Here is a 14,182-nt window from a genome sequence, read left to right on the forward strand (position 1 = left end):
AAACTAGAGCAATTCTGTTCTTTACTCAGCAACTGGGAGCACATAGACAGCTTTTGAGCAAGAGGGTGATTTCGGCTGAGATAGGAAAGAGATGTATTATAGAGGATGCTGTTTGAGAAGTTATTGCAGGAATTTAGTCAATAAGTGCTTAAGAGACTCTATTAGGCACTGTCAGCAGAGTTGAGGAGTACAGATTGGAGAGGTCAAATGCATAGTACTTGCTGAATACTTGTATTCTTGGGATCAAAGATGGAAATATCCTTACATCTTTTGGCTTGATACATAGCTGATAGCTAATATTAATATTAGAATGTGGAAAGTATGCTGGAAAACAGAAGGTTTCATGTGGTTATATAGCTGCTGACACTGCTAAGAATGTGTGTGTGTGCATGCATGTGTGTGTGTGTGTTGTTAATGTCTTCATATCTTATGGTGATGTGGGTGACATTGCTACCCTTAGGCTGAGACAGAGCAGAGTAACTTGTCTCTCAAAGCTCATATCCAGATTAAAATACAAATTGCTCTCATTATTAGAATCTTCTGTTTTTGTACATACAGTCATTGCTAGCATATCCTTGGATACTGAATAATGTCTCTATATCTTTTTAAGCTTTTAAGGATAACTTATGTGTTTTAGAAACTGTAAAATGAAGGTTTCATCTATTTCTTTTTCTTTTTTATTCTATAAAGCACTTGATTTGTTGAAATAATTTTAATTACCACTTGTTTGAGAAAAAAGTAAGTATGATATGAACATGAACCTATAACATTAATAGTGTATATGGAATTTTGTATTGTGTATTTTCTGGGTTCATAAAGAAGAATTAAAAAAGAAATAGCTGGAGTGATGGAGATCTAGGAAGGTTTACCTGAAAATTTGAATCGGGTCTTGGTAATAAGGATGAAAAACCTTTAAAAAATCGAATGTAAAAAAGGACAAAGTTGGGAGACAAATTGTAAGATAATTCCTTTCAGGTGGTGTGTTTTAGGAAGACCTGCAGTAAAGAGCATAAACTGCAAGAAGGAGAAAGATGATCAGACTACAAGCCGCAAATGGGGCTTCCTGCTTATGAAGCAGCTCATACCATTTCATTAAAGTAAATAACAATGTATAGAAGGAAAAATGGAAAACAAAACTAAATCATACTCAGCTCTTTTCCCCTTCCACTAAATAACGGTGTGAAATCCCAGACTGTATCATGAATGCCACATTAGCAGCACCAATGAGCAGAATGACCCAAGAGGAAAGAAGTGTCTGATGCCCCATCAGCAGTGTTGCCAGTCGAGATCTTCTGTGCTTGTAATAAAAAGTGAAATAATCAGCAAGTTCCTTACACCCAGGAGATTATTACTTTTGTAGTTTGACCTAAAATGTCTTATGAAAGGACTTGACTTTGCTGAGTTTTTCAAAGTTGTTATTAAATATTTAACTCAAGTAGAACTCAACAAGACTATCTTCAATAACTCCTTTGCAATCATTTTTAAGCCTCAAGTCATACATGACCTCCTTATGCTAATCAGGCTACTCATTCAAAAGCTTACAACACTGTGTAAAACTGTAATTGTCCAGACCATGAAGCTAGAGCTGAAACTGTCCTCTGTCTATATAGTGACTGCACAGAATTCTGATACGTTTTTATCTCATTTTAGAAAGCTCCTTTCACATACTTAGAGTTAATAGCACACCATTTTGAATACTCTAGGACTTCTAAGTCTTCTTCCTTTAAGAGGCATGATTCATGGATGTAGCTTTACCTTTTCAAAGCATCCTTTAGGAATAAAATACTGATAAAACTGAAATAAATAATAACATTTTAAATTAATTCAAAATACCTCAATTTAGAGTTTAGTGTGTCAATCGGCTTCTGTACCTTTCAAGCTGGTTACAATTTCAGTATGAAATGCTCTTACAAGTTTATAATTTGAATATTTGAGTCCCTTCTAGCAAAATTATTTGGATGAGTGCTAGGAATTCAGATGATATGGTACCACTTAACTGAGGTGCACATTATGGGTATGGCAATGGAGGTTGGTTGCCAGTTTGTATCTCTTTGCTTCCTATCTGCTACAAGGTGAGACTCTTCTACCACATATTTGTATACCATGATCCTATGCATAACTAAGGCCCAGAATGAAAAGAGCAGAGGATTATGGATAGAACCTCCAAGACTGAAAACTAAAAGAAGTTCTTTTTTCCATTAAATTGATTGTGTCATATGTTGCCACAGTGATGAAAAGCTTATTACTAATTCCAAGTAATAAAGAAAGCTAGCGCTAAAAGTGGGGTCATTGCTTTCAATAAACCTAAAATGTAGTTATGAAATTTTAGAAATAAGCATATGAGAAAGATTTGAAAATGTATGTAGATTAGTGCTAGTCAAAGCCTAAAGTAGAATTGACTGTGTTATTCCAGTGTGAGCTTAGACGTCAAGAATACAGACAACTAAGAATGAACTCATAAAGATGCAAACAGAAAGAAATATTCTATTGAGAGAAGGAATAAAGGCTATTTGTGTTTTGCTATGGTGATTTGTTGCATGGCCCTTTTGCTACCCAGCCTAAATGCTCCCGAAATAGGTCGCACTACCAGCCCCTACCCAGAGAATATTGGATTAGCAGATGAAAAACAGACAAACACATTGATTGGTTTCATTCTGCCTTGTTGTCTCAAGTGCTGGACACCTCCAATCTACCATGGCTGGTGTGCCCTTCCCAATACTCTTAGTGCATCACTTCTCAACTGCCTTAGCTTGAAGTTGTTCAGTTACCTTTAGTCCCAGCTCAACATCCCAATCTCCTGCCTGGAGAAGTGGGATATGGCCACTCTGCTCGAGATCTCACATGGCTGGTTGGCTTTTCTTCCTCAGAAGCATGGCAAACAACAACAACAAAAAAACAAAAAAAAAAAAAAACAAAAGAAAAACAACCTCCTTTCCTCTCTCTCCTGCATCTGCTAGTTCACCTGTGGCAATTTGGAACTCTCACCTATCTTACCAGCTCCTTGGCTGCTAGCATCTTTATTGATGGATCAAGAACCAATTGGGGAAACAAGACCTTAGCATCAGAACCACCCCATGCAGTGATGAATATCTTCCTCCACTATCAATTACCTGAGACCTCATGGGTAGTCGAGTTTAAGGTAGTGAAGGAATGTTTAAGACAGTTCAACAACTTGGCTGTGGCATTGTTAGTAAGAACATCTTTTAGACAGGTTTACAGTGAGAATTGCAAACAAAGAGTAGTTCAGAAAGCTTTGGAAAAGCACCATTTTGCCTGACAACGATTAAACTTGAGGCCAAGCAAGATGTACTTGTTAATAAGTCTAGTACCATTAAAAAATAAGCTAATGACTTTCAACTGGGAAAAAGAAAAGATACATTAAGAGTAGCTTAAGAGTAAATATGACAACATTAAAGGCAGGACTGAGTTTACAAAAGATAAAGCTGCTTAAAAGTACTCTGTGGTCCTCTGATTACACAGGGTTTCTGGCGAAAGTATTTCTTCACATTAAGAAACCTAAGCAACTCAGAGGATTCTATGGCCATGGTTCAAGGAAGGGAGGCTGCTCCTTAAAAGGAAAGCAGGCCTTGATGTTATCCACATAATGCTAGTTTTATAGACACAATAGGTGGCAAGATATGTGGAAAAGAGAAAGCCTAGTGTTAATGAATTCTTGAATGAATATGTGCTATTGACATGGATATGGCCACGTGAAGACTCTAGCCTCAGATGCAGAGGTAATCAATAAACATTCTGCTACTATGGTGAGGCTCAGAAAGAAATGGCAAAGCTTTACTTGAGGTCCAAGTGTGGGTATTAATAGTATATACACAAAATGCTCATGGTCACTTTTTCTTCTAGATTTTCACAGCCTAAAAACTGGTCTCTTATAAAGACTGTCCCTACCTAGATTAGCTAAATTAACCTGCCTCCTTGATGCATCTACAAACTGTAAACCCTGCCTCCTTATCTTTTGTAACTCTACCTCCATATTCAGCTGTATCCAATGAACCTGCCTGTCTGTTCAACTCTTTATAAAAAAAACATGCTGAGATTCCAGGGTACTACAATTTCTCTATCACAAGGTCAGAACCACCTGATACCAAATATCTATTTCTGTATGTGTCTATCATTTCTTCATTCTGTTTTCACCTGACTCTGTTCCATCCCTGGGAACCATTAGAGAATGAAGCACTAAGAGTTACACTGTCATTGAGGGTCTCTTTAAGATATGAAAGGAAATCATGAGATACAAAAGAGTGTATATGTGGGTCATAATCCCCCAGAAGATTCCCTGAGAGAGTAGTGCATGAAGCCTTGTGTGTATCAATTCAGAGATGCCAGAAATATGGAATGTCTCTGGAGGAAAACTGCAGATCGGAATAAGTCATTCTATGAAAGATGAGAAATACTGTGAGATACAGGATTGCAAAGCCCTAGTGAAGGAGCTACTCAAGCCCCTTGGACTTCATATCCCGACATTATGCAAGAATTTAGTGTTTTCTCGGTTAATTTTTTTCGTCATTGGTTTTGTTTGTTTTTTTGTTTGTTTTGGTCTGTGCCTTCCTTCTTATTCTCTATTACTTTATTTTAGAATTGAGATTTTTTTTAATTATTTGCATCTTAAAGATAAATAACTTTCTGTTTGATTTTTATAGTGGATCATAGGTAAGAATTTGGTTTATGTTTCAGAAGAGACTTTGAATTTGGTCTTTAAGCCAAGTCCATAATGACTAAAATGAAGCTAACTCTCGGAGACAGACAATTCATTCTTAGATGGGTGGAATCCTTTGGAAGCCAGAGCAAAATGTTAAAATCTGAGTAGACAATGGCCCTTAAACCTCTTATGAACATTAAATGCTTGCTCTCTAGTTTTTGGTGTTTTTAGGAAAGTGGTAGAACACGGAAGATAGCACATAGATGGGGAAAATCGGATATTGTAGGCATGTTCTTACGAGTTTTAGATTGTACTGGATCTTTCTTCATCTCTCTCTGCTCCTTTGCTTCCATGAATCAAACTCAGTGTTCTACAATAGCCTTCCATTACAAGCATGTAAGAAGAGTGAAAATAGAGCTTTCTTGTCAAAAAAAAATCAGGCACTTGGGTGCCTCACACCCAAATGTCTAAGACCTTCTGCAATCTGATCCTACTGTTTCCCCAGAGCAGCGCTGTGTTTGATGTTGTGTTATTGTCATTAAGTTTTCCCTTCTCAGACATTCATTTAGAACTTGGAAACAATATTTCAGCTAAGATGCTTGCTCACAGATCTCAGTGACACTCTTACCATAGAGGAGTAGGGACTGTGACTGAGCACTATTGATAAGTGGTCTGTGGATATTAAGAGAACAACATAAAAAATTTGGGTACATTAGGAAAAAAGAAAGTCCTTATATCCCCTGAAAGATAATGTGATAGATAGGGTTGGAGGTGACCAAGGTTTGTTAAGAGATGAAGGACATTGCTGCAAAATAATTACCTCGTAAAAATGGTTTCTAGGTTAAAAGAGATGTACTTTCTTAAGAGGTTTTATATGGTTTATGCTTCTTATGGAGACAAAAGCAGTGCTTCCAGCTGGTTGCAAGACAAAGATGTCTCTTGACAACACACTTCAGACTAATGGAAAATGAAAGGTATGGTTCCTTACTGAGATTCTGTATTCAAACAGTGGCTTTCTTTTCAAGCATCCCAGTGTGGCTGGGGTTGCTCTTCCCAATGCAGAAAATATTCCATTAATGAGAAGAAGCTCCATCAAAATAATCATATTGCATGATATCCCCATAGTGTCTGGATGCCATGCCAACCTTTTAAGGAAATCAAACAAAGTAGACCCAGGGAGAATTTTATAACAATCCACCCTTTGCAAATGTCATATTTCATCAATCCAAGATTTAGCAAATATTGCAAACAATTCAAATATAAGATATGCATGTTAGTATACACATATCTATGCACAAAATAAGAGATCACATACTCAAAAGAGTTTGCCTAAAAAAACATAACTGTCAACTTCTTTTTCACTTAAATGATAAACAGACACATTTATCAAACATATTAAAGGCTACTTTTTTGCCTAGAAAAGTACAAATACTATGGGCATGAATAAAATACTGCTACCTTATTTTAGAGTTACATGAAATGTATGAAAAGCTGTTTGGTGGTTCTCTGATGTGTCAGTTTCTCCCAAACAAGACTAAAAATAAAAAAGTTGATGTCAGTAATCTTTTATACAGATGTTTTCTAAAAACCCAGAAGGCTTATGTTAGAAAGACAGAAGTAAGTAGAATGCCAAGAAATATTTAAAGAAAAATAGAAATATTTTAGAAATAATGACCACTCAGAGAAATATCTGATATCACTGTTAGTTAATATCATATAATTATTGAAATATTAGCTATCATTTATTGCTCATCTACTCCTATTATTGTCACTAGACTCTACATCTATTTTAGCAAGATTCTTTTGATGAGACAAGTCTATTTTTATATACTTTTGTGAAAAAGACAAGTGAAATAAGGTAGTATTGGATTTACCTTCAAATGGAGCTAATTCATTTATAAGATGCTGGAATGTCCAGGGTCATTTGGGAAATACTAACTATGCATCCATCAAAAGCATCTAATAACCTGGGTTGGTGGCCAGAAGACTGTCACAGATGGTTTCTATAGAGCAGTGCAGTCCTAGGCCAAATAGCTCTTATGTCCCAGAAATAGATACAGTCATATTAGTGTTTCAAAAGACCATTCTGATTATATTGAAAAAAATGAATAGAGGGTCCATTTGTGCAAGTAAAATAACAATTTGCTAGCTAGTAAATTAATTGTGGTTTTTAAATACAGTATTGTACATTAGATTTCAATACAGATTCTGAATCCAGACTGCCTAGGTTTGAACATGGCCTCTGGTACTTACTATCCATAAGACTTAAATAAGCTATTTCCTCTACTTGGCATTTTTACTATCATAGTATTTTGGGAATAACAATAACTCCTAGCTCAAGAGTTATCATGATAAAGAAATGAGATGACATAAAACTTAGCAGACACATGGTGTGCACAATATAAATATTTCCATTACTGAAGCAGGGTGGTTGGGATGAAGAGGAAACAGCTATACATTTGAATATATTGATCTCAGCATAGAACTTCCAGGATGACAGAAGCAGAGGGAAGAGTCATGTGCTATTTACTAAGATAGAAATACCGGAAGAGGACAATGTGTTGTGGAAGGAATGCTGACTTTCAAATACTATCATATTATATTAAATGCAAATATTTCATTTATTATTATTTTATGTGCAGAGGAACATACAGGTTTGGCTAAGTGTTTAAAACAACAACTAAATTTAGAAAATTGATGTAATTTTATTTATTAACTTTATTTAACTGCTGCCTGACTGGGTGATACAAAGCAGGATATACCTCTCTGGTGACAGATCTCTAGAGTTCTGCAGCAAGTGCAATATTTTCTTATCACAGAGATTTTAGTTAACATTAGAACTATGGAAATATGCTGGGCTTGCAATATAAAGCGCCATCATGACAACACTGCTTAAATTTGTATTCAGGTGTGACTGTGTGTGTTTGTTAAATGCAGGCATGCTGGTGACCCTGCTAACCGTGCACATATGCATGAAGAGGACAGAGATAATCTTTGAAGCTATTCCTCATGATAGCAGTCTACCTTATTTTAGATACAGGTTTTCTCATTTGCTCTGGGAATTGCTGGTTAGGACAGCACAGTTGACCCATGAGTGCCAGTGATCCTCATGTCCCCACATCCCGAGTGGTAATGTTACTAATGCATGAAGCTATGGCTATTTCTTTTTCATGAGTTCTGTGGTTCGAACTCAGTTATCTGCTCGTGAGGTATACATTTTTTACCAACTGAGCCAACTCCCCAGCTCATGTAGTGTCTTTTAAGCAATCTGATTTGCTTAAGAATGAGCTGTTTTGAGAAAGTATATTGTCTAGATAAGAACAGGTTATTTCTAACAGTAAGAATAGACATGCTAAAATGAAAGGGATAAATCCTGAGGGGGTCCCACTTGTAGACAAAAAAAAAAAAAAACTATAGGCAACTAATAGCTGCTAAGAAAGAGAGAATTAACCTGTCTCAGGGATGAGCTCATTGTTTGGTTACCATACAAAAAGTGTTCAGCCCTGAAATTATATATATAGAAGAAAAACAAACAAACAAACAAACAAAAACTAAACCACAAAAACAAACAAAAGCCTCAAACAAACAAACAAAAGGCAGACTAACAAGGTTGCTGTATGTATTATTTATATATTTATGTGTATGTGACATTGATAAGTAAAGATAAAGAGGCCACAAATTAGAGCAAGAATGAGGGTGAGGGACATAGGAAGTGTTAGAAGAGGAAAGGAGTTTAATTATATCTTAATTAAAATAAAAGATTAAAAATTTCTAGTGACTTTCTAGTGTTTTTAAAAATTATACTTAAATATATTTACCCATGTGAAGCTTGTTAAAAATAATCTATACATTGTCTTATAGCCTTGACTGCTGCCTTTTATCTTTTATAGTTTTTGAATTTATCAACCTGAATGCTAAGTAAATTTTGATGAACTATTGATATTAACTTACTATTTCTTTTGACTTGCTAATGATTTTGTACTTTACATTAAGGGATATTGCATTCCTGGCCAATCTACGTAAGCACATGATGATTAAATGACTTACCATTTCTGTCTTTTTAATTTCTAGTCTGCTCACAGTTTTCAAGAGGAGTCTATGCGATTTTTGGATTTTACGACAAGAAGTCTGTAAATACGATCACATCATTCTGTGGGACACTGCATGTGTCCTTCATCACACCTAGTTTCCCAACAGATGGCACACATCCATTTGTCATCCAGATGCGACCTGACCTCAAAGGAGCGCTCCTTAGCTTGATTGAGTACTACCAATGGGACAAGTTTGCATACCTCTATGACAGTGACAGAGGTAGGTGACAGAATGTATTCCCTTTTAATGGGTCAAACACAGCATTTACCCTTGGTGTTTATATGTGCTGCTATAGTACTACGAAAGTTTATGAACTCCAAAGAATTTCTTGGTTTAATTTTGCTTTACAAATGAGTAATGTTTTTTTAATATGGATGCATTCTTAAAATAAAGTAGAAGGAAAAAAATCAAGAAACAAGAATCCAGAGGGATAGAATTTATTTTTTTAAATTTTTTATTTGTTTTTTTTAATTCTTTATTGGTTATTTCAAGTTTTATCGCCCTTCCCAGTTTCCTCTCCACAACCCCACTATCCCCTCCCCTTCTCCTGCCTCTATGAAGGTCCTCTCCCACCCACCCACCCATTCCCACCTCACTGCCCTAGCATTCCCCTACCCTGGGTCATCAAGCCTCCACAGGAAAAAGGGACTCACCTCCCATTGATGCCAGACAAGGCAATCCTCTGCTACATATGCAGCTGGAGCCACAGAGCACAGTTGATATGGATAGTCTGTTACAATATAACCACTTGGTGTTAAGTCCTAGCATAAAACAGTTTGTCATGCGTGCAACAACAATCCCAGAATAACTGTATTACTAATCATAGGAGAAGTGGTGTAAGAGAATTTGCATAAACATATAAATAGAAATTTTTATAGTAGTTTATGATTATGAAATCTTGTTCAATGTAACAGATTTATCAGGCAGGAAGTATCCATTCTAGCCTTGCTTTAAAATAAGGTCTCTGAACCTCAGAGAAGATATAGGTTGCTCATGGGATCATGATCTACCTGTGTGTGTGATAGTCTTAACAGGCTGATATCCAACCCATGCTGCTTTATATAATTCTACACAAATTTTTTGTTGTTGTTGTTGAAATCCATGCACAAGTTTAGTGATGGGAAAATCTTTCTTATGTTTCTGTACTATTTGTTGTTAAGGTTAATATTAGCCAGCCTGTTCTGGGGTTGAGGGGCTGAGATTTTAACATTCATTGGATCCATAATGATCATAAATGAGTCTGTGTCTACCTCACATTTTTTTGAACCATTTTGTGTGGATAGTCATGTGGTTTTGGAGACTATACATAAGTAAAAACAAGAAGATAAAGAACTGTATATAGAATAACTAAGCTCTACAATGCTTCCTTCAGAAGCTCACTTCCTGGAGTATTCCATTGTAAAATTTACAATGAAACCCAGAATCCCCTTTTGACCAAGATAGGGTACCTTGTTATGCTGAAGAGCAAACTGGAGCCATTCTCCGCTCATCACTTAGACTTCCTTGGCTATGGTGGTCCTGATGCAGGCTTTCTTAAGCTAGGTATCTTTCCTTGGCCCTGTTCTCCTGAACCATGGTTTTCCTCCATGTAAAAGCCAGTTAGCACTTTATAAACTGAAAGAAAAAATCCATGTCAACAGCTTTGTGCCTGCTTTGCAAAGACAGATTTGATACCCACAGTATGCTTGAAAACTCTTAACAGAGTTATGTACAGTTAATATAGATTTCAAGATTCAGGATGACTTTAGTATGGGCTTCCTCTGAACATGATAAAATGACTTATAGAACTCAGTTTATTGGATCTAGCTTTTCCTTTTGTCCCCTGGCTACTTTTTTTAGAACTTAGTCTCCCTAGAACTCTTCTAGAAGCTGGGCATCCTTCTAATCCATTTCTCACATCTGCAGCCTAGTGATACTATTTATACCATCCATACCTATTTCATATTTAGAGGCTTCTTTTCAGAGCCATCTCTGGAGGCCAATGTACCACCACATATATAGAACCACATCTCTAATGCTGCATAAATCTCTATGGGATCCATTTTCAACAAATAAGGTAAAATTATTTTAAATGTATTTCCTTTGCCAGCATCAAACTCTTTCCCCCTTTGTTTGAAACCATTCAATGACTTCTTTGCATTGTAATGAGAATAACATCAAAATTCTCAGCCTGGCTTTCAGGCTTTATGATACTTGTGTATTGCCCATTTTTTTATTGAGTTCTTAAGACTTGTACATTCACTAAACCTAAGTTCTAAATAAGATTGACCTTCTTTCACTTTCTGAGATGAGCCAAACTCTTTCACCTCGAATGTCTGAATAGTGCTAAGATTTGTAGAGCCTCTTGGTGTCTGCTTCAATATATCATTTCCTGAGAGCTACCTTTCATATTGGCATTCTTTCCCAAAATAATGCCTTAGTCCCCTTCCTAGGGTGTATGGCAATTCATAATTAATAGTGACATTAATTCTATCACTCAGGAGCTATTTATTGAGCTCCTGCTATATTCCAGGGAATGACTTAGCCACCCAGGACAAGGTCTGTTTTTTATTTATGATTTTACTATCAGATGCCAAAAAGCATTCCTTTGGACCACTCCTCATACTGGCTGTAACTTTGTAACTCGACATACAGAGCTACAGATAATGCTAGACACAGAGTTGGTATTCAGTGAGCAGTGGCAATAAGTGAATGAGTTAAATGTTTGAGCATCGCGTTAAATGTTTGAGCATCTTAAATTTGGTCTGCTATTAGAAGTGGAATCATGCTTGTGAAGTTGAAGGGTCAGAAGATGTACATTTTACTCATGGATGAGGTCAAAGAGGAATGTACCTCATCTTTTCTCTTGCCTTATCTCTGTTATTCACACTGGTTAAAAGTGAATCTCAACAGTATTTAAATAGACAAAAGTTGATATAAACAGAGAAAGAGAAGCACTAGGACTTCAGAGATACGCGGGAACATGCAAGGGAGACTAGTGGACCTATTTAATTGCAAAGAGAATCTGGGGCATTTTACAATAATTTTATGAATACCTTCAAAATACTTAATGAAACTGGAAGAACGAGATAATCTCCAATTATTAAATTATACTAATTGGTTCGAGTCAAGAGTATCTGTTGGCCAAAGAGCATTAGCGTGATAATATTAAGTAATTATGTATTAAAGCCAACGTGACCTTATGACCACATTTTTGAGATTATATCAAGTAGCTGTCGATGTTTTAATGTGCAGAGTCTTACAGAGGCCTTCCATAGGCAGAATATATCCAGAGATAAATTTTAAGACTCTCAAAACACTCGGAGAGCTTTGGCGTTTGCAAAATGTTTATTGGCTCACGGAAATGGGATTATTGCTGACCACATTTGTCTTATCAATGACTTAATTTGTATGATTTTGCATAATGTTAAAATTATCCTTCCAGTCATTCTGTGTGCTATTTCTTTCCTCTTTCTCTGTCCTTCTCATATGCTTCCTCCTTATGGTAGTGCCACATGATTTATGTCAAGCCCACCTTGACATATTAACTCAATCTTGTCGATCATGATTTTTAAAGCAATTCCATAATTTCCTCTACTTCAGTTCCCTGTTTCAACCAATTTGATCCATTCTCATAGAGTCTCCTCTCTCCTTCTGGATTTTAAGGATTTGTATAACTTATAGTGTTACACTATGATGTCCAGCAAATAAATGTTCTTTTGAAAAGCATGAGTCCCAGACATTGAAATTCCCTCCACAACGATATTCTGCTGAGATTTATAAACTACATGAAAGAGACTTAGAAAAATTTTTATTTCATCATGTTGCTCTTAACAAATACTGAAACTAGCTTATTCTTGTTTTCTGAAATCCATCAAACTCTGAGGTTACATCCCAGCAGAAACATGGGAAGCCTTGAGAGCTCCTGTCTTTGTGTGGAATCATCTTCCACCGGGCTCAGTATCCCGGTGATAGGAAATCAGATGCTATTCCTCTGAAGCATGCTGACATTTCAGAATTTCTGGTGTCTTCTCTTTATTCAGCCACTTGGCAGCAGCCTGATACTTCTCGAGGACTCTGTGCCCTTTCTTACAGTCTTATGCAATTACTGAATTGAGAGTAGGTTGATAGAGGTTTGAAATATGTTTAACTTGAGAGTAATGGACCACCTCTGTCAGGCCATTAGTCCTTGTGATTTTGATCATTGGACACATGTAAAAAAATATTTGAATTTGAGTCCAATGACACGTGTTTGTTGGTTCAATGTCAAAGAAGGGAGGTGATATATTTCTCTGGACAGTAAGTAAAAACAGAATCAATTCTTCTTTCTATATTTATGTTTTGGTTTTATTTTGAGCAAATGCTGTTTATTCCCCAAAGGAAAGGAACTTAATTCTAGGTCAAAGAAATTGTCTACCATAGAACTAAGAGGCTTCAAAACTACATTTCCTTCCGATTCCCTGAAAAGGATGATGAGAAAAATACATGATAATCTAATCTAGTTTAGGCACAGTGCCATGAGTTAGTGAGCACACATATTACTCTGCCTGGAAGAATGAGTGAGGGAGTGGAATTTTTATGCAACAAACAAAATATTGTTTTCTTTTTTATTATTTTATTTATTTAAATTTCAAATGTTACCCCCCTTCTTGGTCTCCCTACCAGGCACCCCAACTCCCTTTGCCTCTAAGAGGATGTTTCCCAACCCACCCACTCATTTCTGCCTCACCCCACAAGCATTCCCCTTCTCTGAGGCATCAGAGCAGTCCTGTGGTATCTTCAGTGGGAGCCATGTACTGACTCATGTATACTCTGTGGTTGCTAGTTTAGTTCTGGGGAATTCTGAGGGGTCCTGTTAATTGATACTGTTGTTCTTTCTATGGGGTTGCTAGCCCCTTCAGCTCCTTCAGTCCTTCCCCTAACTCTTCCATTTGGGGTGCCTGGGCTCACGCAAATGTTTGGCTATGAGTATCTGCATCTGCTTAGTCAGATGCTGGCAGAACCTCTCAGAGGACAGCCATACAAGGCTGATGTCTGCATGTACATCTTGGCATCAATAATAGTGTCAGGATTTGGTGTCTGCAGATGGGATGGATCCCAAGGTGATGGCCTTTCCTTCAGTCTCTGCTCCATTTTTTTTGTCCCAGTGTTTCCTTTAGACAGGAACAGTCCTGGGCTAAAAATTTTGAGATGGGTGGGTGGCCCCCTCCCTCAACTGAGGACAAGTAAAATATATTTAAGAATGAAGACTGTTCTGGATGGAATATACTTCTGGCAGTTAACCTTTTAAATTTCAGCCCTTGATAAGCAAACAAAAGAACTTTTAATCTAAAATTTTTCTCTCAATGTTATTCACAGTAGTAGGTCCAAATGAAATTAGTATTTTAGAGAAAATGACAGTTACTAAATAGGTCAGGCATACAAAGCCTATTACTAACAATGTTGAACTAGCTT

General features: G+C 36.6%; 1 protein-coding gene across 3 annotated transcripts in view; it reads left to right on the forward strand.

Moving 5' to 3' along the window:
* Gria2 (glutamate ionotropic receptor AMPA type subunit 2) overlaps positions 1-14,182 on the forward strand; it is a 107,049-nt gene that overhangs the window by 43,555 nt on the left and 49,312 nt on the right. For all 3 annotated transcript variants that reach the window (XM_028754909.1, XM_028754910.1, XM_028754911.1), the window contains exon 3: positions 8,729-8,968. In XM_028754909.1, coding sequence (XP_028610742.1) covers positions 8,729-8,968 — 240 coding nt within the window. The remainder of the gene's footprint in view (positions 1-8,728; positions 8,969-14,182) is intronic.

Source organism: Grammomys surdaster, unplaced genomic scaffold, assembly GCF_004785775.1.
Source record: "Grammomys surdaster isolate TR1022 unplaced genomic scaffold, NIH_TR_1.0 126039, whole genome shotgun sequence".
NCBI classification, from domain to species: domain Eukaryota; kingdom Metazoa; phylum Chordata; class Mammalia; order Rodentia; family Muridae; genus Grammomys; species Grammomys surdaster.